This window comes from Kwoniella botswanensis, chromosome 1, assembly GCF_036426115.1.
Source record: "Kwoniella botswanensis chromosome 1, complete sequence".
NCBI classification, from domain to species: Eukaryota; Fungi; Basidiomycota; class Tremellomycetes; order Tremellales; family Cryptococcaceae; genus Kwoniella; species Kwoniella botswanensis.
The window spans coordinates 14,752,370-14,777,733 of NC_088599.1; the positions used below are offsets into that span (position 1 = coordinate 14,752,370).

The window sequence follows — 25,364 nt, forward strand, 5'->3', positions numbered from 1 at the left end:
ATGTCCCAAATCTGACAGATATCAAAGGATCTCAAGCATCACTGATCCTTTCTCATACAAGAAACAATGGAGATGTTCCGTGCTATTCTAGGGGACGTCCCGTCATTGAGATTCAGCGTACAGTGATATACCACTGTCCTCAAGATGAACAACACCATATGCACAGTAAGGTACTTCGACCTATCTGTAGCAATCGGAAAGATAGTCCAACTACCAGCAAGATGGCCATGACATACCAAGAACTCATCTCTGCTCCTCGACCACAAGCTGGGATTCCTTCTCCTGATGGATCACGAATCATCAATATCGTTGATCAGTGGGACGAGGAACGTCAGGAGTGAGTAATGTATCTCACCGGCTTGTCATTACTAAATCAATCTGTACTAACATGTTGCCCAATACATAGATTGATCCGGAAAATCTTCCTGATACCTCTTTCTCTTCCCGACAAGCGCGATATGACAGGACCTCAGGACGTTAGTTCTTGCTCAATGCCTAAACCCACATTACTCTTCACATGCACCTCCAACGAAGCCAAATCGTTCTTTTGGCTCTCCGAAATCAACATTGCTTACTTCTCAGGATCAACTATCAAGTACATCAACTTACCAACATCTGAGAAACTCAGTCAATTTGATGGTGGCTCAATCGCTCACAAGGACTTACTGACTTTTCCGAAAGCGATCAATGCGTCTTTCCTCGCTTTTGAACAGCAGACTGGTCTTTTAGCGTTCAGAGCACAAGTATGGGAGACCCAAGGAGACTTTGAGGGTACTAAGGAGGATCAAAATAACTCTCAAGAAAAGGGATCCGGGGTAAGATACGATGAGTTATTCGTCAGGTGAGTGCAGACCTTCGCTGTTCCGGCTGGGCTGTATACCCTCGTAGAGTAAAACTCTAAGGTGTGTGACACTACTGTAATCAGGTACAAAGACAAGTGGCGAATCCCGGGTAAGGTCTATACAATAGGGCTTGTAAGATTAATTAGAGAAGGTGAAGTTCGGTCATTGGGTGAGATTGATGGACAGAAGTATAGGAATGTACTTAAAGGTACAGGTCTGGTGAGTACCGTCCATCATCAGACCATAAATCGTATTCTACTGGAAAGCTAAGGGAAGGGAAACAATCGATGGCTTAAAATGACTTTGATGACAATGTTGTTAGTATTCTCAAATACCCAGTTTCTCATCAAATACAATCTCCTTAAATCGTTCCCACTTAATCATTGCTACCAAACCACCTCGACTCAGTCCAGCCATTCACACAAGAATGGACATCTACGCTTTTCCTCTAAATACCGACCAAAACAGTCCATGTACGGGGTTACCAATTAACCTAACTCCAGGCCATAATCATGGCGAAATTGATTATGTATCTTCGTCAGGAGATGGACAAAAAATAGTTTGGACAGAAAGAGAAATAGACGGTGATGAAGCTTCTAAACGATCTGTTTTCACTTGGGATTTCACGGAGGGTATGAAGACAAAATGGGTAGAGAAATGGGATGCTAGTCCAAGTGAAGTGCAGGTAAGCATTATCATCTCACCGTTGGAGCTTTCTACAAGAATGACGATTTATGATTGATGATTGTACCCAACTCGTGTCAGTTTTTCAAAGATAGAAATTCCCTTTATTGGCTTTCAGAAACAAAAGGTCGTATCTTACCGTACTTTATACCTGGTCCAAACTCAGAACCTATTGCTCTTCATCATCAGGGAGTTACTGATTCTTTGACACCGTTGAATGATCATACTGTGTTAATCAGTAAAAGTGACATGTTCAACCCAATTCATGATTATATACTTTATCTTCCCTCAGACATCGCTTCAGAACCGGGAAGAAGAGTAGGCATGGTACAGTTGACAGATTGGTCCTCCGGTTTCCTCGGAGACAAGCTTGATGACCTGAAATTGGAGGAGTACTGGTTCAAGGGCGTAGATGAGAGACAGGTAATGGGCTGGACAGCAAAGCCGAGAGGATTTGATGAGGCTAGAGAAGCGAAAAAAGTCTTTCCAATGGGTAAGTGGTGAATCGGTTGTTCATGCGGTGGGAATATAACCTGACATGTTGTTCGTAGTGCTCATCATACAGTAAGTCCTAGGCTTCTCGGTATCTTTCCTTGGACTCTCGCTAAAGACGTAGCCCACCGGGTGGATCTCAGTGGCGGACCTCAAAGTGAGTCTCGCTTCCCTTGCATCGCAGCGGTACTAGTTCACTCACCTTCGCTCATGCTTTCTCGTTCAGGTGCATGTCGAGATATATGGTTAATCCGATGGAACCTTCTCTTATATGCCTCGTATGGATACTTTGTGCTTTCCATCAATCCCACTGGGTCCATAGGGTATGGTCAAGAGTTTGTCGATAGATTACGATACGAATTTGGAGGCCGTCAGTCCATGTCCGCCTCGAACACACTTCATAACATTGCAGCTAATTGAGGAATATCTCATCAGGTGACGTAGACGATCTTGAAGAAGGATACAAAGCTGTATTAGCTGACTACCCTCAAGTGAGCTCACCGAATCTATTTTATGCATGTCTGAAAACCTTGGTTGATGCGCACTGTCTCCTACCTTAGATCGACCCCGAAAGGACTGCAGCATTGGGTCCATCATCAGGCGGACAGCTCATTCACCGTATCAATGGATGTAATGATAGATTTGCATTCAAAGCTTTGGTTTGTCATGCTGGTATATACGATGAGACCTCTATGGCGTATGAGACAGATGTGAGTCAGCACAGACTTTCTCTCTTCGCCATGGGCATGCTGATATAAGCTTTTCAAGGAGTTGTGGCTTTCTTGCTGGTGAGTGGGCAGTCACACTCTGGATTCTACCTATCTTTGGATGATAAGCAGAATGATGACCAGTACTTATTCACTGAGTAGGAATGACGGCATCAATCCGAACACCGACCAATTTCAAGGAGGAAAATACAACCCAATCAACAATGTCAACAGATGGAAAACTCCCACACTCATCATTCACGGTGCGAAAGGTGTGTTGCCACTGCTTGATGGACTCACAATGGTTGAAGTTGATATCTCTTTGGGAAATTAGACTTCAGGGTACCACTCAGTCAAGCTATCGGTAGGTGAATGCTGGATGATATTGAACAAAGACACTGATGAGTTGTGTGTTTCCTGATCCGTTCCTCTTGACAGGCGCTTTCACTGCTTTACAATGGTGAGACTCACACATACTGCACAGATTTCGCAATCAAGTGGCTGACCGAGCTATCGTTGTGTCATCAGGCGAGGCGTTCCTAGTCGATTCCTGCATTTGCCAGATGAAGGCCACAAAGTAAGTTATAAATCCCCTCAACGTATTGGCCAATCGCCAAGTCTGATTATTTTTGTAGTTCGAGAGACCGAACAATGTCAAGCAATGGTATGTGAGTGAACATCACTTCTCATGCTTTTAGTTGGCTGGTGTCAAAAAGCGGAACTGCCCTTAATTCCCGGTCGTGAGCTGATATTATGACTGATAGGCTGAAATCTTCACATTTCTGGATGAATGGATTGGCCATTGATCATGAAACATCATCCCTGCAGGTGAGACGGGCCCAGAATATGATAGCAAGACAAGGAAAATCTTTATAGGAAGTTGACAGGTGAATGAACATATATCAATGCGGTGGATTGCCGTATTTTCTTGCATACCGGAAGATTATACGATATATGTGGGTACAGAACATCTGATTATGTATGCATACAACTTGGTGTAGTCTCTTGAAAGCTTGCACAGAGTCAGTCGACACCTTGTTCTATTGAAAAGTCTCATTGAAAATCCAGAAGAGCTGCATACCTTTCGTACTTTGTTTCTTCGTTGGCCATCTTCCGCTTTACCTGCTCGCCTCAGGGCTTCTGGGCATACTCAGAACGCAGTTACCTTTCCTTGGTCTAGAATGACCCAATCTCCGCGCGGGTATCATTTCTAGGGAGCAAGTAGGAGTTGTAGGTTAATTTAAATCAACTCGAAGATGGGGGGGGGGGGGGGTCCAAAACAGGAGAGGAAGCAGGGTATCCCAGCAATCCAGGTCCAATGTTGGCTGACAATCTGAAGTTCATCTCGTAGTTGTGAACAGGACGCGTTGTCACTCAATGATCCTGGGGCATGCATGAAAACCCTTTGATTTTTTCAGTACATATCATATTTTTTTTTTTTTCGTGACTTGATCATCATAGATAAGTTACACTGTGACCTGATCTAACTTCGTGCTCTTTTGCATCCGTGCAATTGGTCAATCCACATGAAAGCTTGTTATGAGATTTTGATTTTTCGTATCTGCCGGTAGGTTACTTGGCTGATCGGCTCAAGCGCCACAGTTAACTCGGGGACAAGATCCGCCCGCACGATCTTATCTCCAAGACATCACCGATATCTTCGGAGATTGCCTTGCACAGGATTCAGCTGCATTTCATCAAGCCTGGTAGGTATTCGTATTGTCAATTCAACCATGCTGCTTCGGACATGATACGTGACCACTGGATCCGATGAGCACGTTTTTCTGATCCGTGATGAATGGAATCTCAACTGTGTCACCTAGCTTCGAGATGAAACGGACTATCGTCATTGATCAAACAAGTATCAAACTTCCACAGCTCGTCTATTCTGTGATTCCAACAAGCCAAGACAACTCCTTGTATGTCATCGACGTCAGCATTACTGCATTCGCCTTGATATGGTGTTCAAGTACAGTATCTCATCTATCACAAATAGCGGTTTACTATGATCTGTGAAAGAAGGTATGACTCCTGATTGTACCTGTTAAGCTATGAGACATCCTTTGACGGGGCTGTTCGCTTGACTGTCGCACCAAGCTACCATGACGTCGTGAGGACCGTACCTGAAAATCTCAAGCGTCAACCTGTGCTAGTCCGAAGACCCCACTTGTCCAAATCCGATGATGAGAGGGTGTTCTCCTTTCAACGTGTTAGTGCGTTCTTCTGAGATTTGGCATCAAGATCAAGGAGGTGAATCCTCAGATCTGATCTGACTAGACTAGATGAATTGTTTTGATTTTGCGCTCGGACCTGACAATGTGTCTGTGTGTATACGTCTAACCACATTCTCGTTAACATAGCATCCTTTGGCAACGATTCATAACCTACCACTGGTCATCTCTCTCCGATGTACCTACTGCAGTTGTTATTCCTCCTATCATCTTGCACAGGTATATATCTCATCCATATTCGCACCCATTATCTCTTCTCAAACATCTTTACATTACTTTATTCTACTTTCCACCCTCCCACCTTCCTACTACACAAACTTAGAAGACCTCTCTCGTGATTATTAATTCTATTTGAGTTATCACTACACCCTTTTAGACTTTTCTCCTATCTTTCACCCGCATTTACGCCATTTACCCCATATACATCATCTCGCCACCATGGGTCGATCCGGTGGATCTTTTGCTTGTGGTACCAAATACCTACCTTGTATAACCTATCAAACCCTCTTCGGAGGTAAGCCCGTGCACTATCATCGTGAACCCACGGACGGGTCGGTCGAGTGGCGAGTGATCGAAGAATGTGATGCACCGGATTGTCGAGCATTAATCACCAATTGTCACTGCGGCTTCGTTTACCGATTGGACGCTATCGAAAATTGGATCAAGAAAGAACAGCGCACTCTAATCCAACCTGGTGATCACAAATTACCAAAGAGAAATGAGGGTTGTAAAGACTGTAATAATACTTGTAGCAGATGTCATCAGAAGAAAAAAGAAGATCGAGAGAAATTGCATGTGTATAGAGGTATAGAAAGGAGATTATGTCCTGCTCATGCTAAGATGGGTGATCCCGCCAAACGAGAAGCCGAGGGTGAGTCTCCTGTATCCCTGTGACATCTCATCTGAGAATAGGACACGTATGTCATGTCACATCGTTTATCCTCTTTGAAGGTCATGGTGTTTCTTTTATTCGCTTGTCGATTTGCTCCTTATTTCCATCTGTTTACAATCGACACTTCAGATCGCAGCTGACCATAAGTATATTCCCTTCATAGCTCAAGACGATTACAACAAAGCAGTGATCATCTTCCAACATCTCTGGACCAACCCTGAACAACTCAATCTCATCCGTGGACGTAAGTTTGAACAAGCTCATACAGAGTGGCAGTTTTACTGATATCTCGCATCTGATCCGCAGAGGGAGGGCACGATGCCTTCGTCATATACCAAAAGCAAGCCAACAAAGCTCTAGACCTGGGCCAGCCTCGTCCTGATATATCAGCTTTTGTCAAAGACTATCTAGACAAACAACGTCCAGTAGCTCAACCCAAACCATCTCAAATTGCCAAGGATGAAACGCATGATCAAGGTAGCGCAAAATACGAAACTCCCTTTGATGATCTCTCATCAGCTTGGGATCCGGATATGAGGGCGGATCTTGACATTTTCAACGGTCTATTCCCTCAGGCTGACTGCTCCGAGCCTCCATATATGAGTAGAGCTGGTGGAGAAATTCCTTACTCCGGTTCCGCCAACAATAGGGCTACTTCCCTTCCGCCTCAACAGCCGATTCATGCTCCGACCTTACCACGATTCGGTAGCGATCCAGCGGAAGGATTTAGCTTCTACACTCCATCTTACTCAGCGAGTAATGGTGATATCGGACCTGCACTAGGTCCATCGTACTCGCAACAATGTAAGTACTTTGTGTGCTTCGGATGCCAACAGCGCTGATGTTTCTTCTAGCCATCTCCGATCCGGTCACTCGGGCGACTTCAGCTAGCCTTATGGGATATCGAGATCTATTCCGATCTTCAGATGATGACGAGGAAGATGTTCCGCTGCCCATTCCATTCGGACAAGCAAAGCCCCAGGTATACAATCCTTCCTTCGATTGGGTAAATAGTAGTAAGAATAAACCCCAACCAAGCGAAGGGCAGAATTAATACTAACCTTCCTTGTAGTGGACATTGAGACTGAGCGAGAGCTCCGAAGACATCTCGGTGTCAGTCCTCCAAGGGAAATGAGTGGTGATAGCGGAATACCCTCGACTGAAAATACCAACATCGTCACCCCCGGCGCTTACCCTGGAACAGTGGCTTCTGTCAGTCCTCCAGCTATCGACTCGTTGCTTTGTAAGTACATCATCGTTCGCAGTCTCGCTTGATTGCATTTTCTGAGAGTGCTATTTATACCTGCTTTGCTCCCCCTCGCCTTCTAAAGACGAGTTCGAGGTGAAAACGGGCATTCAGCGACTTGCTGGTAGCTTTATGTCAAAGTATCCCGAGTGGCAGCGGAACGTCTACAAAACGATTTCCACGGCAGATCCCGGTAAGCCTTGATGGTAACTGCTTATAACAGGGGGCTAAGGGATGACATGGAACTGTAGATTCCCGAATGCAGCTTCCGGATCATCTGGAAGTCTCCGATGTCGAACATGCCCTTGAACGCTTGGTAAGTCTCCGACACCCAGAGCTGCTGCACAGGAAGATCAAAGCTGATAATCCGCTAATCGATTTCAGCCAAAAATCCCCTACAAGGGATTCTTCGATACCATCCCTACAGCATACATGTACGATGTCAACGCTGCTTGTATCAAGCTACTAGCCAATCATACGCCAGCTCTTCCCAAGAAGGATGATCCTTACAATACGCCGCTCTCCCGCCCAGGGTCAAGAAGACACTATTTCGATACGGTCACGCTTCATTTCGGTCAGTTCTCGATCGAACGAGATGGGAGACTGATCGACCCCGAGAGAGTACATCTCAGATGGGTACACGAGTGTATGAGCTGGGTTGTATGTGAGGTACTCGAAGGTGAAGGACGTGAGTTTCGATTTCTGATATGGTTATCAGTGGCACCAGATTGTGATCACTGTTGCATGCTCTTGTAACAGATCCGACAAGGATTTTGAACCTGCTCGAAGCACAAGTCAACCTTTTATTGGACCTGAAAGACAGTCAAGGCTCAAGGATGGTCCATCGAGCCCGGATCGACTGCGCTCATCAAGGATGCCCATTACATTGCGACTATACCAGAATATTCACCGGGGTTATCGCAATCGTAGTCATCACAGCTGAAAGAGCATGTCTCCAAGCCTACAGAAGTAAACAATGGGAAGAACTGGACAAGAGGAGAAAAGTTTTCTACAGAGTCATGAAAGTAGCTGCTAAATTGATGGATTGTAATTCTGTCAATTTCTATAGAAACTTGGAACAGCTTGACAATCCGTATATCCCGCCTGGTAAATTGGCATTCCTCCTTTCGCTTGAGTATAGGGCTAATAATTTGTGTACACAGAGGAACGAGAGAATATGGTCATCCGATGTAAGATCTACGATGGGATCATCGAAAAGATTGATCGACTCTATCTCACTTTTGTAGATTACGGTGTGATGCAGAAGGAGCATGATGACATAGAAAGGGAATTCTTGAGAAGTGATGGGAAATATTTTGGTTGGTCAACTAGGTATGCACAACGAGAGGTAAGCTGTAGTCTTTCACTCAGCATGAAGTATCTTTGAATATTGCCGAGTACTCTTTGGCTCTGCATGGTCATCTCTGACATATGCGTTTACTGACTATAGCTCGATTTCGTCAAGAGCTGGAATGAATTCAACGAATATATCAAGGACCCGTGCAGACCGATCGTACCATGCCATGAGCTGTTCACTGTACCGAAAGATCAGATGGCTAATAGTGCAGTACTGAAACGATGGGAAGACATGTTGGAAAAGACTATTTGAAGGATGATGATATGCCCATCAGTGAAACCTACGAAGATGAAATTGTGAGTCTGCTCGCAATTGAGTGACATCTGAGATCTGATCATCGACGCTGATCCAAATCTGGGATGTAACACAGGGTACGGAATTGAATGTCGGTACCAAAAGGTGAGACCGCTTTTCAACTCAACGGGTGATATGCTGAAGCCTTCCTGTTCTGTACAGACCCCGTGGCAGCTGATTGCAAACGGAAAGTTGAGTGAATGTGCTGGAGAAATATTGTGTGACATTAGATGAATCGGAAATCAGCTTTTGATGCTCTGCTCAATTGATCTTACTTATACTGTATCATCATGTATGTTCAGGTGTATATGCATAGAGCAATACCGTACCGAAATGAACCTATTTAGCATATATAACTGAAGTGAGGAAATGATACCCATCACTTTCAGTGATGGCATGAGGCATCATAATCTCGTCCAATTGCGATATTACACACAGTACATGGCTTATAAACTGCTCAGCAAGCCCTACTACCAACTGCGGAGATGGCGTTGTACTGTAATGATACGCCATAAATTAATCTCACTTGCACAGTAGAAGGGTATGACACACCAAAAGTATCTTTATCTTGCATCGAGGGGCGAAACGTCATCTTCCTTTATCGTCAAGCAGGGTTGACTGCTACAAAGGAGATATATTGTTTGAGTTACTGCGTGTTGGAGATCTCACTATCAAAGGCACAATCTTGGCTGCTATAGCAGTGGTTCATGACGTTGAACGTTTTCGCTAATGCTTTCAGATCAAATAGAATTAACCTAGGCTGTATAGAAAGTTCAACAAGCAATTCATACTGCAGTAGGAAACCATCTCGGACTTTTGACAAGTCTTTTACACTGTTATACCAGTTCAGCCAAAAGTCGTCCACAATGCGTATCATCCAATTATCCAGCGCACCTCCTATCCCTCCTCCTCCTCCTCCTCATACTGCCCCACTCAAATCAGCTCTTTCTACTTCCAACTCGACCTATTCCCCTCGAAATACACCTACGTCCACAACCAAGGAAGAAGATCGAAAAGTGCTCTTTTGACTGTTATATCGACATCACTACTTCCTCTTTTTCTAGCGATTTGTCTGACCTTGACATTATTACCGCTCTTACTTCCCAGTGTACATCTCCAGTCGTTAACGTACTTCACCATCCGTCCGACGGGATTTGAGAAGGGTCCGAAAGCGGTGGCGATCAACCTCAACGATATCGGAGGTACCAATGTTACCAGTATTGGGACGAGGGACGAGGTGAGTGATGGGTTGGTGCAAGTGGCGGAAAGTGCTGGAGGAAATGAATGGTTGGGTGTAGATGGACCTAGCGTATATGTTGGGATATTACGTTAGTACCATACTTTACTCCACATCGTCACAGTTGATGTGAGCATACTGTATGACTAATCTGCTTGTTTGGATTATAGAAACCTGTTCAAAATCCGATCAGGGGCCTGAAATGAACTGCACTTCTTCTTCTCAAGCTGATTATCGTAAGTACAACAATATACAATACAATGCGATACGGCGATTTCCTCTATCCTGATGTGGGGTGGACGAATCTGACATTAGTTCCTGGGACGTTCATTTTAGATTCATCATTCCTTCCCTTACCTCTTCGCTCCACTCTTCTCTCGGTACCTCTCTCACCACCTACACCCATCCTCTTACTAATCTCAGCCATACTACTGTTCCTGGCTACCGCTGTATTCGTAGCTGGTCTAATCCCTTGGAAATGCTCAGTGTCTTTCAACTTTTTACATCGTAAACCACCGTTACCTGCTGATTCACAATGGTCACGCGTCCGTGCACCATATCAAAGAGCCAATGCTCATACTGACTCTTCTGAAGATCTCGTGCAGTCTATCAGATTTAGAGACAACAGTAAAGGGACGATGACCAAGAGGAAAGAACCACATTTAGCTTTTTTCACTTTGATCTTCATAGCTTTGGGCATGACTGCCGGAGGATTAGTACAGTTACGTATTGTCAGACAAGCTCAGGATAGATGGGACAGTCAGGAAGGAATGGAGGTGGGAATGATCTGGGAGTTGGGAGCGTTGACTTATCGTATGTCCCCATCTTTCGAGTCCCCCTTACACAGCAATCAATCATCCTTTCTTAAGTATCAACATCGATGTTCGTATGAAGAGCAACACGATTGATTTTGATTTTGCTTTTGGATGAATATGTAGTATTACCAATCTTACCGATATGTCTCATCCTCGTGTTACTCCTAGCGGCTTCACCGTGTATTTACTCTTACCTCAAAGATACTTTCCATACTTGTCCTGCAGATCACGCCCATGATGTTGACTGTTCAACTCCAGACTCAAAGGCAGATACTCGTAATGGTGAAACGGTAGGTGAAGTGGGTAAAAGATGGGATCAAACGCCTATTGTCAATCCTTCGCCTGTATATATACCTGAGACATACGATTTACCGCAGATCAGAATGGAAAGTAAGAGAAGTACGATGGAATCTGTTGGTAAGGCATTGTAAACTGATTAGAGGAGCTGTGTGTGGTACGGTATTCTGTACGATTGTAAGATAGCGATGATTGGTCTGTACAACATGCATGTTTTGTTTAAGGGTCGTGGGTTATCGAAGGGAAGGAACGTAAAGAGGGGATGGTCTAATACTCCGCTCGTAAGTCTGATCTCCGAGGTTCTGGAAAAATGTGTCAGTATATCAGCTTGATTGAAGACTATGCAGCATGTGAAGACTGAGATCACATACTGATCAGAGGATGTAATTGAGCGAGATAGGTGATTGCCCACCTAAATGACTGTATCAGCAAAACGAGCATATCTGTTAGCTTGAGAATCGAATTGGACTCACATGAGATAACAACAGGTGAAAGTGAGGAGCACAGCGGTTCGCAATAAACTGATATTGAGACCATGAGCTTCAGCTATCAATTTATTCATGATCAAACGCTCAATTTGACTCACGTTTGATTCTTCCCCTTTGGCATCACAAACCATGCGACTGCCCCTAGGGCGGCAACTACTGCCGCGACGACTACGATGTGGAAGAATGACATGCTGAGGTTTGAAACTGTAGTATATTGCCGTCGTCTGAAGTGGATGGGACACGGCTGATTATGAGCTGTTCTGCACGAGAGATATGCAGAGAGAGAGAGAGAGAAAGGAGGATGTTGAATGTTGAGGGTCAATTCATCATCATCTCGTCAATGCTTAGTTCGGATTGAGTCACGTGATTCGACCTCTCTCCGTATTCCGAGCTTTCGAGATTTTGCAGAGTGTCAAGTCAGATCCATCTCTTCATTCGATCCTCATCTTCGGGCAAGCCAGCAGTGCAACCCAGACCTACAAGATGGCTTCGATGCGCCTCAGACCGAATAGAGGTTCAACAAGTCTTCTACGGCGGTCTATAGTTACTTCAGCTCGACTAGCCGAATCACAATTTTCATCTGACCAATCTTCACCCTACCCATCCTCATCTTCATCTTCATCTTCCGATCCGCAGGTCAGAAACTCTAAAACATTCGAATTCCTATACGGAGCCGACTCGAACTGGCGTAAACCCAAGGTCCCGTCTAAACCACCTACTCCTCCGAAGAAACGACCCAAAGTTGATCCGGAGGCATACAAGAATCTACCCCCGTTGGAAAATGCCAGTACGAGAGAGAGGTTGATACATTTTAGTCTCGCAGAAGGACAGAGTAATGAGCGAAGGGCATACTTCGCGAATGATATTGAAGGGGAACTGGGTGAGGATTGGTCGAATCTTGAGATTGTAGAAGGGGAAGTGGGGCTGGAAAGTGGACGGGTAGTGGAATGTAGGAGGTAAGTTTGGGTCTTTTATCCATTGAAACTTCATGACCGCAGGTGTAAATAATTCTCGAACGAATATATTTGGTTGGGCCAATTGTTTGATCCTGAGCATTAGCTGATTATACATGGTAGATCTGGACATATTACCATAGGTCTGATTCTCGCCTCGATCACACTCTCCGGTCGACCTCGATTACTCCTCCTTCGATCGTCCGGGGAGATTTGGCCAGTATCATCCCACGATGTTCAGTTTGTCATGCCCACTTCCCTCATCTCACCATCGCTCGCCGCACAGTGTTGGTCCCCTGAACTGCTCGAATCGCTCTCGCAGATCGATACCAAGTCAGGTTTAGCCGAAGAGAACGACTCGATCCAACCTACGCCTGAGATGTTATCGGCTAGGAGGAAGGTAGCGATGATTCTTAGGAAGGTACACAGGGAGACTGAGAAGATGTGTGGGAGGCTGATGGCTGGATCGTTCAGGCCTGACGATGGTCATAGGAATGGTGGACAGGTAGGAGGTATAGAATCGGTTTGGCAAAATTGGACAACGAAAGAAAGCGGTAATCAAAGGAAGAGTATAACGGCTGTTCAAGCTGCAGAATTCATCTTAAACCCTTCGGACACAAAATCGCAAGAGGAGAAGAAGAAGAAGATCGAAGTCAGGCCCAATACTTTACCTGCATATGCCGCTCATGTGTTACTGATGAGACGACCGGATTTGTTTACGGCTGATCAAGGTGATATGTGGCAATCTGGTACTTTCATCGTTAGATCACGATCGGAAAGAACACTTTTAGATAGTGTACAGAAAGGTATAGATGGTTCGATGGATATTGGTAAATCTGGATCGACGGATGAAGCATTGTTGTCATTTGTAGAAAAAGCTAAAGCGGTAGTTGAAAAATCACGAAAGCTCAGGGAAGAGAGTCAAGGAAAAGAATTAACAGAGGTCAAGGAAGATGGTTTACCAGAATGGACAGATAAAGATAAAGAACACATATCAATTTTATTGTCGCCCTTGACAGAAACACGTTCAACCCAAACGCCACCTTCACTTCCCCTCGCTTTATCCATCGTTCGTCTTATTTCCCCTTCTTCAGATGAGGTTGTCGATAGAGGCACATTAGCAAGATTGTTATCGGATCTAGGGGTGATTGTCCCGTGGGATTCACTGGGATTATCGAAAATCACCGAATCGGAGAATCGATCAATGATCATGTGTTCCATCCCGACTGGAATCGTCAAAGGAGAGGAGAAACTGTTGAAAGGGAATGAATTAGATTCGTTGAGAGAAGATTTCACTTCGCACAAAGTATTTGTCATTGACGATCCAATTGCTTCCGAACTAGATGATGGAATATCACTGGAAAGGATACCGAATTCGGATGATGTATGGGTACATATCCATATAGCCGATCCTACGATATTCATACCTCCTAATCACCCATTGGCGAAACAAGCTTCGGTCAGGGGAAGTTCAACGTATTTACCTGAGGCAAACAAACCACTTTTCCCGCTGGATGTAATCATGAAGGAATTATCGCTTGGTGCGGAAGTATCAGATAATAATGGTGCTCAAGGGACAATGACTTTTTCTGCCAAGGTGAATAGGAAAGGTGAAGTTGACGAAACGGAAGTAAGAATGGGATGGATCAAGAAACCAAAAGTGATAACGTATCAAGCTGTAGATCAAGCTCTTGGTTTACCTACTTCCAAATCTACCAGGCCATTTGGTGGTCCAGTCAAATTATCCGATACCACCAAGATGGATATTGAACAGTCCGATTTGGAAGATCTCAAAACATTGTATGAGATCGCTAAAGCCCATCGAGCGAGGAGGTACGCTACAGCAGGATTAGAATGGAATTTACCCTCTGCCAGTATCACACTTTTGAACAAACCTTTCCCACCTCCGACTAATCTCTTCGACCCATTGGCTATACCTTCTACACCTAGATTGTTTAGTGGCTCTTTGGACATTGATTATCGAGTATCATCATCTATCATCGGAGGGACCAATGCTGCCGGCTTAGTAGCTGAATATATGATTATGGCTGGACGGCTCTCAGCTGCATTCTGTTCTTCACGTAATATCCCAGTAATATATCGAGGATCATTCGCACCTCGTCCCTTATCCTCTGAAGTGGGTACGTTGGAAGATTTATTGTCTTCACGACAAGAGGGAACAGGTCAAATTGATTATTTCAGATTGATGGATCCTGCGTGGTACAGAACACCAGGATATGTCGATACGAAACCTATTCCTCATTGGATAATGGGATTTGACGATTCTTCTTCTCCCATTGGATATATCAGAGCCACGTCTCCCTTGAGACGATTCGATGATTTCCTGGTACATTGGCAGATCAAATCATTCTTAGCACGAGAAGCTAATATCGGAAAGAGCCATTTGGAAAAAGGATATAGTAAAGAGGAAGTGATAGGTCTGATTAAACGGTCGGATGAAGGTTTGAAAAGAGCCAAGAGAGCTGGTATAAATGCGAATAAGTACTGGCAGGCCAGGGTAATACAGAAGTACCTACAATCGAAAGAGAAACGGAATGGTAAATTGAGATTACCTCAAGGATGGGAAATCAAGGATGATGAGAAAATACCTGAAGATGGAATTTTCACAGCGAAAATTGCGGGATCGACTGATTCTGTGCCATCGTTGAATGGTGAAGCAACGCCTATAATCATTGAACAATTGGGATTACAAGCTTTCTTGAATCATAGAGTTCTAGGGGGTAAGGAAGGATGGAAAATTGGTGAAGAAGTGAAATGTAAGATTAGAGATGTTCAGGATTGGCCTAATCCAATGATCAATTTTGATCTTGTAGATTAATTCACAAAGTATGAATCGAAGTAAAGTTACGCACAGTATATAGATCGTAGAGTAAGACCAAATCGAATTCGATGTTAGTTGTATTTTGCATAATGCATATCACATCACATCTCAAAATCAGATCAATTCATACGAATGAATGCATAGGGTCGTTCTTTACATGTTTTTGATAACTCAATTACATGAGCATCATTAGATGTTGATTGATTGCGATCTTGAAGGTTACGATGGTTTCGATCAACAAGCTATTCTCCTCCTTTTGGGATATGGTGGCCATCCACCGCCTGAGTTCTGATAACACCCCGTGATTCGTCTCATTCTTTCAACTACTCATACACATAACACACCACTTTACTGTCCGAAACCCATCCTTATAGGTGGAGGCGGAGGAGGAGGCGCACCACCCTGCTGTTGAGGGGGCATACCGTAGTTGACCGGGAACCCAGTAGGTGGTGGAGGAGGAGCATACCCATTTGGCGCACCAGCACCACCAGCTGCTGCAGCGGGATAACCAGCAGGTGGGTACCCCTGTGGAGGATAAGTGGGATAGACGGGCTGTTGGTTCTGCGGTTGATAGACTGGGATACCGGCTGGTGGGGGTGGGGGATAGCCTGGAGTCGCGTTGGTTGTAGGTGCGTTGGCGAGAGCACCTGCGAATTGGCCTATGAGGTTGAGCAGTCGATATCAGCCTGACGTCCATTCATAAAACTGAGATCGAATCCTGAACAGGAGAAAAGCTTCTATAGCAATCAGATCGAGAAGGTTGTACTCACCTTGATATTGATAAGCAGGAGTAGAAGAACCAGGAATGAGTTGATGTTTCCTATAGAAAGTGATACATGAATACAATCAGCTTTAGTTCTCCAGAATGTAATTAGGAGTTGCATAACTTACTTTGCTTGAGCAGCCAACAACCTTTCAGCCTGACCACCATGTCTTTCACCTTTACCATCCTTCTTAAATGCGTACTGTACAGAAATTTGTTTACCACCGAAAAACTGTCCATTCATATTCTCGATTGCCATATCGGCAGCTTCGAAATCGTTATACGAGATAAAGGCGTAACCTTTTGATAAGCCCGTCGTAGGATCCCTTGCGATCTAAAAAAACCAACCAAAGCATACGTCAGATCTCAAGCGACAAGAATAGAGAAAAATTGTAGTGTTTAGTTTAATGTTAAGGAAAGGATGGACTTACTTTAGGAGGTTCCGATAATCCACCAAATGTACCAAAAGTATCTGCCAAAGTATTCTCATCCACCTGAGGATCTAAACTACCCACGAACAGATTCGCTCCAACGTCTAATTGTTTCTTATCGTAACTTGCTTTATTCACTCTAATGGGTTTACCATATAATTTGATTTGGTTCATTATCTTCACGGCGTACTCTGCGTCTGCTTCTGTTAGGAATTCGCAGAATCCGAATCCTTGATGGGACATTGAGATTCGATCTTTGGGCAGAAAGACATTTGCTATGGGATAAAAGAAAGAGTCAGCTTGCCGAGTCGGTGTATATGATAGAACGAGATTCGGTGTCGTTGTGAGATCCGACTCACACACCGGACCCGCTTGCCTATGATAATCAGCTCATCAGCCATTTGCTGATCATCTGATTGAATCGTATGGTTCAGAGAAGGATATACTCACAGCATCAACTCCCATATCAGAGCATCCGTACATTTCTCATCGAGGTTACCCTACAGTAGCTGCATCAGCTTGTCCTTTGGTGTTCGAGGAAGATTGAAGTGGACTCACGAGATATACCGTCGCCTCCTGATTTCTGTCTTGTTCAGCTTTATTCTGCATGTTCAACTCGATCCAGTATTGTTAATGGGGATTTGTCTGTTATTATGACAGTGCAGTGGTGATTAGCAGTAGTAGATTGACAGGTTTGGCAACAAGAGGAGGTGAACGAAGAATCGAAAACAACATGATCAACGACGGAATCAAATGTGGTACTTCACACCACTGCAGGTCACGTGAGTTGTGTCACCCACCTAGCCATCACATTCATCATCAACCTTGTTCACTTTCGTTCATATTCTTTAGATCTCATCTAGGTAATCGCCGTCAAGATAACCCAAGTAATCCTCACACGCAATGGCCTCGTGAGTGGTCTCTCTGATGGTACACTGGATACTGATCGACATGAGCAATAGGTTCGAATCGGAAGCTCCCACGCTCAACGTTGACGAAGGATCGATCAGTGATACACAGTCCTTTACGGGTGGTCAGTCTTCGACGCGTACCCGATTTTCGACATCCACAAAGATCGAGACATATGCTCAACAGAGCTCTTATAAGAGCATTCTGAGGAGATATGGCGTCACCGAGGTCTTGACTGGGAATCAGATGAGGTTTTGCAGCCCATCTGCAATAACCTGCTAGTCAATGAGGGAGCCTTGGCATCTTTTGCGAATGTCATCAAAATGGTGAGTACGATCATCTCATCATATCTCATGCGACAAGTGCATGTGCTCAAATCGATGCTCTCATTCTTAGGCTTTGTTTACCAATGAAGGCGTGCCCCTTAATTTACACAGCCCCGACATATACGGTTGGAATGCCTCGCCCACCCTTGCTCAATTTATCCGCATCCTTCACGAGGCTTGGCATAAGATGGCGACAGCTCGACTGGAGTATTCGGATGAACCAAGCTTTGGTAAGATCCACTTGCCTGTTATGGCGGAAATATTTGAAAGTCGGAGCATCGCTGTATCCCCGACAGCTCTTCAGTAAGTTCAGACTTGGCACAAGTCATGGTCAAAGTTGATTAAAGTCGTTATCAGAATGCAAAGCCAAACTTCAAATTCGACTTTGTTCTCATTACAACTTCAGGAATGCATCGCGTACGACCAAACTTCCTAGTTGGGCTGAATAAAGCAGAGCTTCATGTACGAAAAGATCGGCTCAGCGATGCAATCACAGCCGACCTCGATAGCTATGTTAGCACCAGAGATTGCGAAGTGCTATTCAATCTCAGTCAGAGCAAGTTTTCTCTTTCCACCACGGCTTATGTTTATCATGGATAACTGACTTGCAAATGTATCACAGTATTGGATCAATCAGCTTGGTTTCCTTTCATTTTCGCTGAGGAAAAGTGTGGCAGAGGTGGCCTGAACAAGGCGCGTCTGCAAGGCATGACCGCGATGCTCATAGCCCTCAAGAGCCATATACTCCTGCATGACAGGGCAGTGGAAGCCGATCCTTCTGCTTGCATGGCTCCTACCAGTACAATCTATTCTAATTATGGGATACGAATGATTGCCGATCTGTGGGAGTTATGTTTAGGCCATTGGGATGGATCAAAATTCGTAAGCACCGTCTCTCTTTATGGACCTGGGTGCTGATTCGCATCATTGATAGCGTGTGGCTACTGTATGGTCAGGCGATGTCCTGAAACCCCAATGCTTGCTAGAGATTAGCTCTTTGCTGCTGGATATACAGAAAGAAGCTCAAGGCCGACAAGAGCTCATCGGCAACTGGCTTTACTGCCTGCGGAATTGTACCAAAGCACCAGCTGGGTCGAATCCCAAAAAGAAGAGATTGTCGACTGGGACAAGTCAGAGCTCGACGTCTTCGGCTTCTAGTAATGCTCCCGATAAACCCGTCAAACCCGCCAAACCGAAGAGAATTAGTCAGCTTTCGAAACAACCTTTCCCTTCCTCGAATGCGGCCGTGCTCGCATGGAGATCCGGTGTTATTTAGGGGTCAAACACCCGTGATCCAAATCTTCTCTCTTCTTTCTTCCTCTCATCATCTGACAACACTCCGCACACTACATCATCAATCTGATATTATAACGACTGACTCGACAGCAGAAGATGGACTTACCGAGAAAGACCCTCAACCAGGGCTGGCTCCCCTGTTCGGTGATCATGCTTACTCGGAGATTCTGGAGCTGACCTCGAGACATGTGGGGCTGAGTGACACTGCAAAGCTACTGAGAGTGAGTATGTGTGCTTGATCTATGGAAGATGATCAGCCGAGTTGCGCTGATATGAAGGAATCTAGATAACAAGCGCATCAATCAGGTCTTCACTTCCTCTTTTCGACTTCAACTATCTTATCGTAAATCCTATCATGCCGTACCTTCTTCTTTCAACAAGACCGACGCTTCTGAAAACAAACCGATCTCAGAATTACAAAGCGTTGTTGGAGAAAAACGAGCGTTTGTAATCCTTAAAACCAACTTCAATCAAATGTATCCATATCCCAAATAGCACAATGTTCGAATCGGATTCGGGTTATCTTCTATTCGGTGAGAGGATGAACAAACTCAGAATCAACCCAACGGATGAAAAGGCAGGATATCAACTTGATTCTTTCAGTATCTGGAAACTTTCTTCCACAGAAGCTGAAATTGAAGAGAAATCGAGGGGTGGAACCAAACATCAAGGATATTATAGATGGAGGTATATTTTAGGTAAAGCCGGTTGTTATAGCGTGATCACGATGTGTGTGGAAGATTATGTAGTAGCCGTTGTTAGGGAATTGTGAGTAAAGCTTTATCCTTCGAGTTCTCTTGAATTGGCTTCGCATGACTTGTCGTAACCGTCTACCTTCTTGCTTTATGACTGACGTTACGAATCCGATCTTCACAGCAACAGACAATGTTGCGCAACTTTACCTCTTAACTCTGACGTATTATCCGACTTCCGAATCTACTTCTATCAGCTACTTCCCCCCAAGGGTACAACACCTCCACCGAAAGGTACTTGCGAGGGAGCTACTCGTCACCCAGAAGCAGCCTTGGGATTTATCGAAGTGCGATTACCAGCTAGATACCATCTTCACCAAATCAAAGCGCAACTAGCACCTGGAGGGACGGTTGGCTTGATGCTCCGACCCACTGGTGACGCCGATTTCGGTTTCTTGGGCGTCTGGGATTGGAAAAGAGGTGTTTCGCTAGGAGTGAGTAAGATATTGTTATATCTATACTTGTCTATAATGACTGACGTGATATATGTCAATCAATTACTAGAAGATTGCACCTTCCCCTCAATTGACTCTTCCCGATGACTTCCGTTTCTTCGGTAATTTTGTCATGGTATCCGTCTTCAGAACCATGGAATCCCCGACTCGGTTGGAACCCAAAGTTTCGACATCGAAGTCGAAATCTCACCATGGTAAAGATCGTCAAAACAAGTCAAGCGATGTAACCAAGAAAATGTCAAGAGGTTACAAGGTACGAGGAAGAACGGGTCCAATCCCATCCAGGCATAATCGATGCCTTGACAATGACGAAGACGATGATCATAGTGAAGAAGACGATCCTAAAGATTCGAAGGGTCATATCGATATTTTCTGTTGCTGCCTCGAGGCATTTAAGATCCAAAATCCTTCCAACGGTACGAAGCCTTCGGGTTTCCCTCATGATGATTACACCGAGATCGGCTATAGATCTTCGGAACCATGTACATGGAATTATCAGGATATACCGATTGGTGAACCTATCGTCAGCTTCATATCGCCACCGTTCAATCTGATGCCAGCCTTCCCACTGAGTCCCATGGACATCCTTCTTCCGCCTGAACCGATGATCTCCCCTTCGTCATGCGATCTAGGCGAAGTTCACATCGATGATGCACTTCTCAAAGGTGAAAGAGATGGAGTGATGACTTTCACTATTTTCGCTTCGACCCGAGGATCCGGTAGGGATTCGTGGATTCAATGTCAAGGAGTGATATCCCTTCGAGAGATCATCCATCGAATCACTTTAACCCTCACTGCGAGACATAGAGCTAGAGGCTCGACTCGCAAGGGACAGATAGAAGAAAAGGAGCTTGCTACCATGTGGTCTCAAGACCTGTCGGTGCAAAAAGCATTAAATCGTCAATTGGGATTAGATGATGATGCTCATTCAAAAGAGGTTGAAGAACACGGATGGGAAACGGAGTCGAACGATGAATACACTTCATCGAGAGTATCCGCCAGTCGAAATCGAGGTAAACAGATCAAGGGAAAGAGCAAATCCAAGGGCAGAAATAAGAAATACGATGATCCAAAGAACAACACATCGTGCGATGATATTCAACCTGGTGGTTACGTGAATGGCACACGACCTGGGAAAGAGAAAGGTAACACCGATATGATAAAATATATTATTCCTCACGATAAATGCGCCAAATCGGCCTCATTCAGATTTTCACAATATGCCAAAACGCCTACGACATTCGGAACGAAGGTCTTCCTGGCCGAACCGAACTACGATAAGCTTAAAGCTGACTTGGATCAGGCGATTAGATCTGGCTCTATACCAACTCGACTGATTATGAGGGACTTCAACCCGAACATCGTCAACAACGATACATATTCAAAGTTGAAGTTTAAAGTACCACTAGGTTTAGGTGGGGTATCATTGAAGAATCTCAATCTCGGTGGCGGTAATGGTGATGGTGATGGTCAATGAGAGTTGAAGGATACAATAATGGGAGAATGTAAATTACTTAAACCGATCGCCTTACCCAAAATGTCTAAGCGTGTAATCAGGACAAAATCGACGATTGAGGATAGAAAAGTATCAACTGAGGATATGTTTGAAGATGAATTTATCCAATCATACTTGGAGTTCAGAGAGAGCGGAGTCGATTTTATTTGGGATAATAAAAGGAAATTGCTTGAATTGCATTTCGATGGTGATAACATGATCATGTGTATGGTAAGTATTGTCGTATATGCGCGTGTAGTATTCCTATGCTGATGATATCAATAGGAAAATGGGGCTACGATCATGGCTTTTGATTGACAGGTCTGTGACTGATACTGTCTACTGAAACGGTAAAAGGTTGGAATTATATAGAGAATGGAAATGGTCCGATGGGCTTCATTGTACATACCGTATAGATATATGCAATCATGAACTTATGAATAAAAATCTCATACCGATTATCTTATAGATGACATCGACTGGGTGATGCATCAAGAGATAAATGGGAGGAGGATATAACAGGGATGTTGATTCACTACTACTCGTAGATCGCCTCCACCAGAATGGTCAATCACGAGTACCCTCAACTTATCGACTCTCTAGAGATCTTGGTTATCGGCATCCTTAATCATCATATCAGTATCGAGTATATCCACTGGTAATTTTCAGCATACAAAGCTCGGAGATGGCTGGAGAATCATCTCAAGTACGTCGCTACGATGTCGACTTCAAGAAAGTACCCGGTACGTTGAGTATCACAGCCACTCACATAGCATGGGTACCCAAAACACAGGGAGCGATGGATCGTCAGAACCAATCTATGGAAAGGGCCATCAGTGGGTCTATCACTCTCTTACCAAACATCCATTACAAAGGTTGGCTCATGTCCTGATATCATTTGGTGGGTGGAATATGTAGATATGCTAGCGAGTAAAGCAGGAAGCAAATCGATCAGTTTGAAAATCCTATTCAAGGATGATGTACCCCTTGGAGGATTAACATTTGTATTTTCGAATAATAGTACGAGAGAAAATGATAGGAAGGAAGTCCAAGATATCCTTATACCTTTCGTAGCGGCCAACAAAAACCCTCAACCGCCGACTACCACTGCTGCTTCCACTACAACGCCCGCGGGTGTACCAAGTACCTCGACAGCACCGACAGTGTCGTCAATATCAGCATCAAGCAAAAGGAAATTAGATGATATATCCAGTCCAGCGGGAACACCAGGTACACCTACTACTGGTGGATCGCCTGCGACACTCTCACCAGCAGTAAGAGCTCAACGGAAGAAAGAATACAAATTACGACAAAAGGTGCTAGAGAAAAATCCAACGTTGAGGATGTTGCATCGAGAATTGGTCATCGGGAAACAAATTACAGAAGAAGAATTCTGGGATGGTAGGGAGGTAAGTAATTTCTCACTGTTGCTCAACCAACGGATGACATGCTGAAGTATGAATTGATTATGGTTGTTATGTTTTCTCGAATCTAGGCATTGATCCAAGCGGAAGAAATGTTGTATTCCCAAAAGCCCGGTCGAGCTTCTAGATTATTAGATGATAGATTCGATCTGGATGCGGGTAGGAAAGGAAAATCCACCGGTGGGACTGGAGTAGGCATCAAGCAGGCGGATCAAAATGGTCCGATAGTCTTGAAGTTGTCTAAAGAATTGACAAGGGAGATATTCGAAGAGTTTCCGGTGGTTCAGGATGCTTATGCGAAATATGTTCCTGGAGTGAGTGCATTCTCCCACTTCCTATTTTTCACCATGCTTTACCATCATATCGACATATACCTCAAATTCAACCCTATCACATATTGTACAGGTGATTGCCATATTGACTGAAATTTTCGTGGCACTCGTAGATAAGCGAAACGGAATTTTGGTCACGGTATTTCACTTCTCAATTATGGGAGAGACATCGAGCGTCTGTCAGAAAATCGGCAGTGGATGAAAGTGCGAGAAAGAAAGATGATATCTTTGATCAATACCTAGAAGAACCTGATTGGAGTGAGTTCAACCGCCCTTTGTTCAAAAGTCCCGACGAGCCTGAAAATGACTGTGTTTCGTGGCAGACATACAACCTAGACAGACTCTACCTGATAATGTCGAGAGATTCTTGGATCTAGCTGCTACTGAAGAAGATCACGGTGAAGTGAGTAATGTCGGACTACTTGATCTTGTAGAGACGACCGTTAGCTGAAAGTGGTGATGTTTTAAGGCAATCACCGTAAGAGACGTTACGATGCAAGCTGGGCGAGAGAGAAGCGCATTACCTTTGATAAGGCGGTTCAACGATCATTCCAAGAAATTGCTCAGAGCGTGAGTTGGGTTGCCTCGTCATTGTTTCATCCATCTTGGTATAACTGCTGATCTTATGTTTTGCTTTATCTTAGAGCCGAAGCGAATAGAGATGAATCTGCTTTGACTGATTCACTATATGGATCGGTGAGTTACCGTAATTCTCATCAGCTCAAGCGATTACCCAACTGATACACTGGATCATCATTAGGGAATCGATTTATATAATGAGATCGATCTAGAAGATCTACATGGACCAGCTCAAGAAAGCACCATAGCGTTGGACGTACAGGAAGCAGCGGGCGAGGCGGATAAACAGGGTCAAGAAGGTGAAGTTGGAGTATTACCTGGAAAGAGTGATGAGGTGAGTATTGTAGTCCCCCTTATTGCTTTCCTTTTCAATATCGGCTGGGAGGTGTGTTGACGGAACCATCTGGTGTAGGAACTGCTTTCAATAGCTACTCGATCTACTACAGATCTAACCAGCTTCAAGCCCGATTTCGCATCTGTCTGTTTACCCAATCCAGGTTTTCATCCGGTAGATCCGGACGGTACGACCAACATGAACGAGACGAATCCTGCTTATCAGGCATTTGCAGAACAGCGTAATGCCCAGGCTGCCGCTCATCAGGTAGTCAAGGATTTGCATGTTCGGTCTAATGCAGAATCGGCTGTTAATTGTGAGTACCAACTCACCAAGCCAAACATATCTCGGTCTGCTGATAATGGGATTGTTCCCATAGCACCATTTCCCGATCAATTGTATGAACAGATGAAATCTTGCCATAACGCTGCGACTGAATTCCTCAGACAATACTGGTCGGCCATACTTCCTTCACAACCTGGTACACTCAATTCCAACATCAAAGCGAAAGAGGCCAAGGCGATCAAGATGGCTAATTATCTGAGATCGACAGAGAATAAAGTGAAAGCTATTATCGAGACGGGTGTAATTTTGGGTTTCGATCCTGAGCGAGTAAAGAAGGTGAGTTAGTGATTCGTCAGGTTTTGGCTTGGCTTTATCCCACTGTCGATCAGTTTTTTTCGGGAGAAAGGCTGATGTGGTGCGAAATGAAAGGCCATGGCACCTACAGTCGGTGCTGTTCGAGTAGCTCTGGAGAGAGAAGCGAAATGAATTAAGAAAGCATAGCGTAGTTAAGAGGTTGATCTTTTCAGCAATTCGGAGATTGTATGAATGGATCTTAGAGGAACGGCCTTTCTGTTATTTTTAGTCCAATTGTTGTCTCAAATATGA

At 44.4% G+C, this 25,364-nt stretch overlaps 10 protein-coding genes across 10 annotated transcripts; 8 read left to right on the forward strand and 2 right to left on the reverse strand.

Annotated features, from left to right (window-relative positions):
• Positions 1-221: 221 nt before the first annotated feature.
• L199_005576 (uncharacterized protein) lies at positions 222-3,531 on the forward strand (the record flags this gene model as incomplete). Its single annotated transcript, XM_064891286.1, has 16 exons — positions 222-337; positions 407-841; positions 926-1,061; positions 1,165-1,527; positions 1,608-2,019; positions 2,092-2,175; positions 2,245-2,388; positions 2,454-2,509; positions 2,579-2,728; positions 2,787-2,806; positions 2,888-2,997; positions 3,060-3,089; positions 3,164-3,185; positions 3,254-3,302; positions 3,361-3,393; positions 3,490-3,531. The coding sequence occupies 16 exons, from the start codon at positions 222-224 to the stop codon at positions 3,529-3,531; spliced, it is 2,202 nt and encodes a 733-aa protein (XP_064747358.1).
• Positions 3,532-5,394: 1,863 nt separating this feature from the next.
• On the forward strand, positions 5,395-8,854 carry L199_005577 (uncharacterized protein; the record flags this gene model as incomplete). The annotated part of the gene is made up of 13 exons (XM_064891287.1): positions 5,395-5,827; positions 6,012-6,092; positions 6,155-6,652; positions 6,703-6,861; positions 6,921-7,091; positions 7,180-7,287; positions 7,346-7,410; positions 7,479-7,782; positions 7,854-8,201; positions 8,258-8,442; positions 8,545-8,594; positions 8,663-8,747; positions 8,822-8,854. The coding sequence occupies 13 exons, from the start codon at positions 5,395-5,397 to the stop codon at positions 8,852-8,854; spliced, it is 2,520 nt and encodes an 839-aa protein (XP_064747359.1).
• A 757-nt stretch (positions 8,855-9,611) lies between these two features.
• Positions 9,612-11,228, forward strand: L199_005578 (uncharacterized protein; the record flags this gene model as incomplete). The annotated part of the gene is made up of 5 exons (XM_064891288.1): positions 9,612-9,761; positions 9,866-10,073; positions 10,153-10,218; positions 10,319-10,795; positions 10,921-11,228. 5 exons carry the CDS (start codon positions 9,612-9,614, stop codon positions 11,226-11,228), a joined length of 1,209 nt encoding a protein of 402 aa, XP_064747360.1.
• Positions 11,229-11,361: 133 nt separating this feature from the next.
• On the reverse strand, positions 11,362-11,772 carry L199_005579 (V-type proton ATPase subunit E; the record flags this gene model as incomplete). The annotated part of the gene is made up of 4 exons (XM_064891289.1): positions 11,362-11,396; positions 11,466-11,506; positions 11,568-11,615; positions 11,681-11,772. The coding sequence occupies 4 exons, from the start codon at positions 11,770-11,772 to the stop codon at positions 11,362-11,364; spliced, it is 216 nt and encodes a 71-aa protein (XP_064747361.1).
• Positions 11,773-12,065: 293 nt separating this feature from the next.
• On the forward strand, positions 12,066-15,374 carry L199_005580 (uncharacterized protein; the record flags this gene model as incomplete). The annotated part of the gene is made up of 2 exons (XM_064891290.1): positions 12,066-12,538; positions 12,659-15,374. 2 exons carry the CDS (start codon positions 12,066-12,068, stop codon positions 15,372-15,374), a joined length of 3,189 nt encoding a protein of 1,062 aa, XP_064747362.1.
• Positions 15,375-15,725: 351 nt separating this feature from the next.
• On the reverse strand, positions 15,726-17,180 carry L199_005581 (uncharacterized protein; the record flags this gene model as incomplete). The annotated part of the gene is made up of 7 exons (XM_064891291.1): positions 15,726-16,036; positions 16,148-16,197; positions 16,269-16,474; positions 16,572-16,846; positions 16,931-16,947; positions 17,022-17,071; positions 17,130-17,180. The coding sequence occupies 7 exons, from the start codon at positions 17,178-17,180 to the stop codon at positions 15,726-15,728; spliced, it is 960 nt and encodes a 319-aa protein (XP_064747363.1).
• Positions 17,181-17,474: 294 nt separating this feature from the next.
• Positions 17,475-18,113, forward strand: L199_005582 (uncharacterized protein; the record flags this gene model as incomplete). The annotated part of the gene is made up of 4 exons (XM_064891292.1): positions 17,475-17,482; positions 17,534-17,604; positions 17,679-17,806; positions 17,877-18,113. The coding sequence occupies 4 exons, from the start codon at positions 17,475-17,477 to the stop codon at positions 18,111-18,113; spliced, it is 444 nt and encodes a 147-aa protein (XP_064747364.1).
• Positions 18,114-18,514: 401 nt separating this feature from the next.
• Positions 18,515-21,786, forward strand: L199_005583 (uncharacterized protein; the record flags this gene model as incomplete). The annotated part of the gene is made up of 7 exons (XM_064891293.1): positions 18,515-18,688; positions 18,741-19,011; positions 19,193-19,327; positions 19,389-19,545; positions 19,598-19,870; positions 19,979-20,288; positions 20,359-21,786. The coding sequence occupies 7 exons, from the start codon at positions 18,515-18,517 to the stop codon at positions 21,784-21,786; spliced, it is 2,748 nt and encodes a 915-aa protein (XP_064747365.1).
• A 60-nt stretch (positions 21,787-21,846) lies between these two features.
• L199_005584 (uncharacterized protein) lies at positions 21,847-22,122 on the forward strand (the record flags this gene model as incomplete). The annotated part of the gene is made up of 2 exons (XM_064891294.1): positions 21,847-22,035; positions 22,090-22,122. The coding sequence occupies 2 exons, from the start codon at positions 21,847-21,849 to the stop codon at positions 22,120-22,122; spliced, it is 222 nt and encodes a 73-aa protein (XP_064747366.1).
• A 367-nt stretch (positions 22,123-22,489) lies between these two features.
• Positions 22,490-25,244, forward strand: L199_005585 (uncharacterized protein; the record flags this gene model as incomplete). The annotated part of the gene is made up of 11 exons (XM_064891295.1): positions 22,490-22,640; positions 22,723-23,213; positions 23,300-23,542; positions 23,674-23,818; positions 23,884-23,963; positions 24,030-24,130; positions 24,205-24,256; positions 24,321-24,473; positions 24,552-24,789; positions 24,853-25,094; positions 25,188-25,244. 11 exons carry the CDS (start codon positions 22,490-22,492, stop codon positions 25,242-25,244), a joined length of 1,953 nt encoding a protein of 650 aa, XP_064747367.1.
• Between the last annotated feature and the right edge of the window lie 120 nt (positions 25,245-25,364).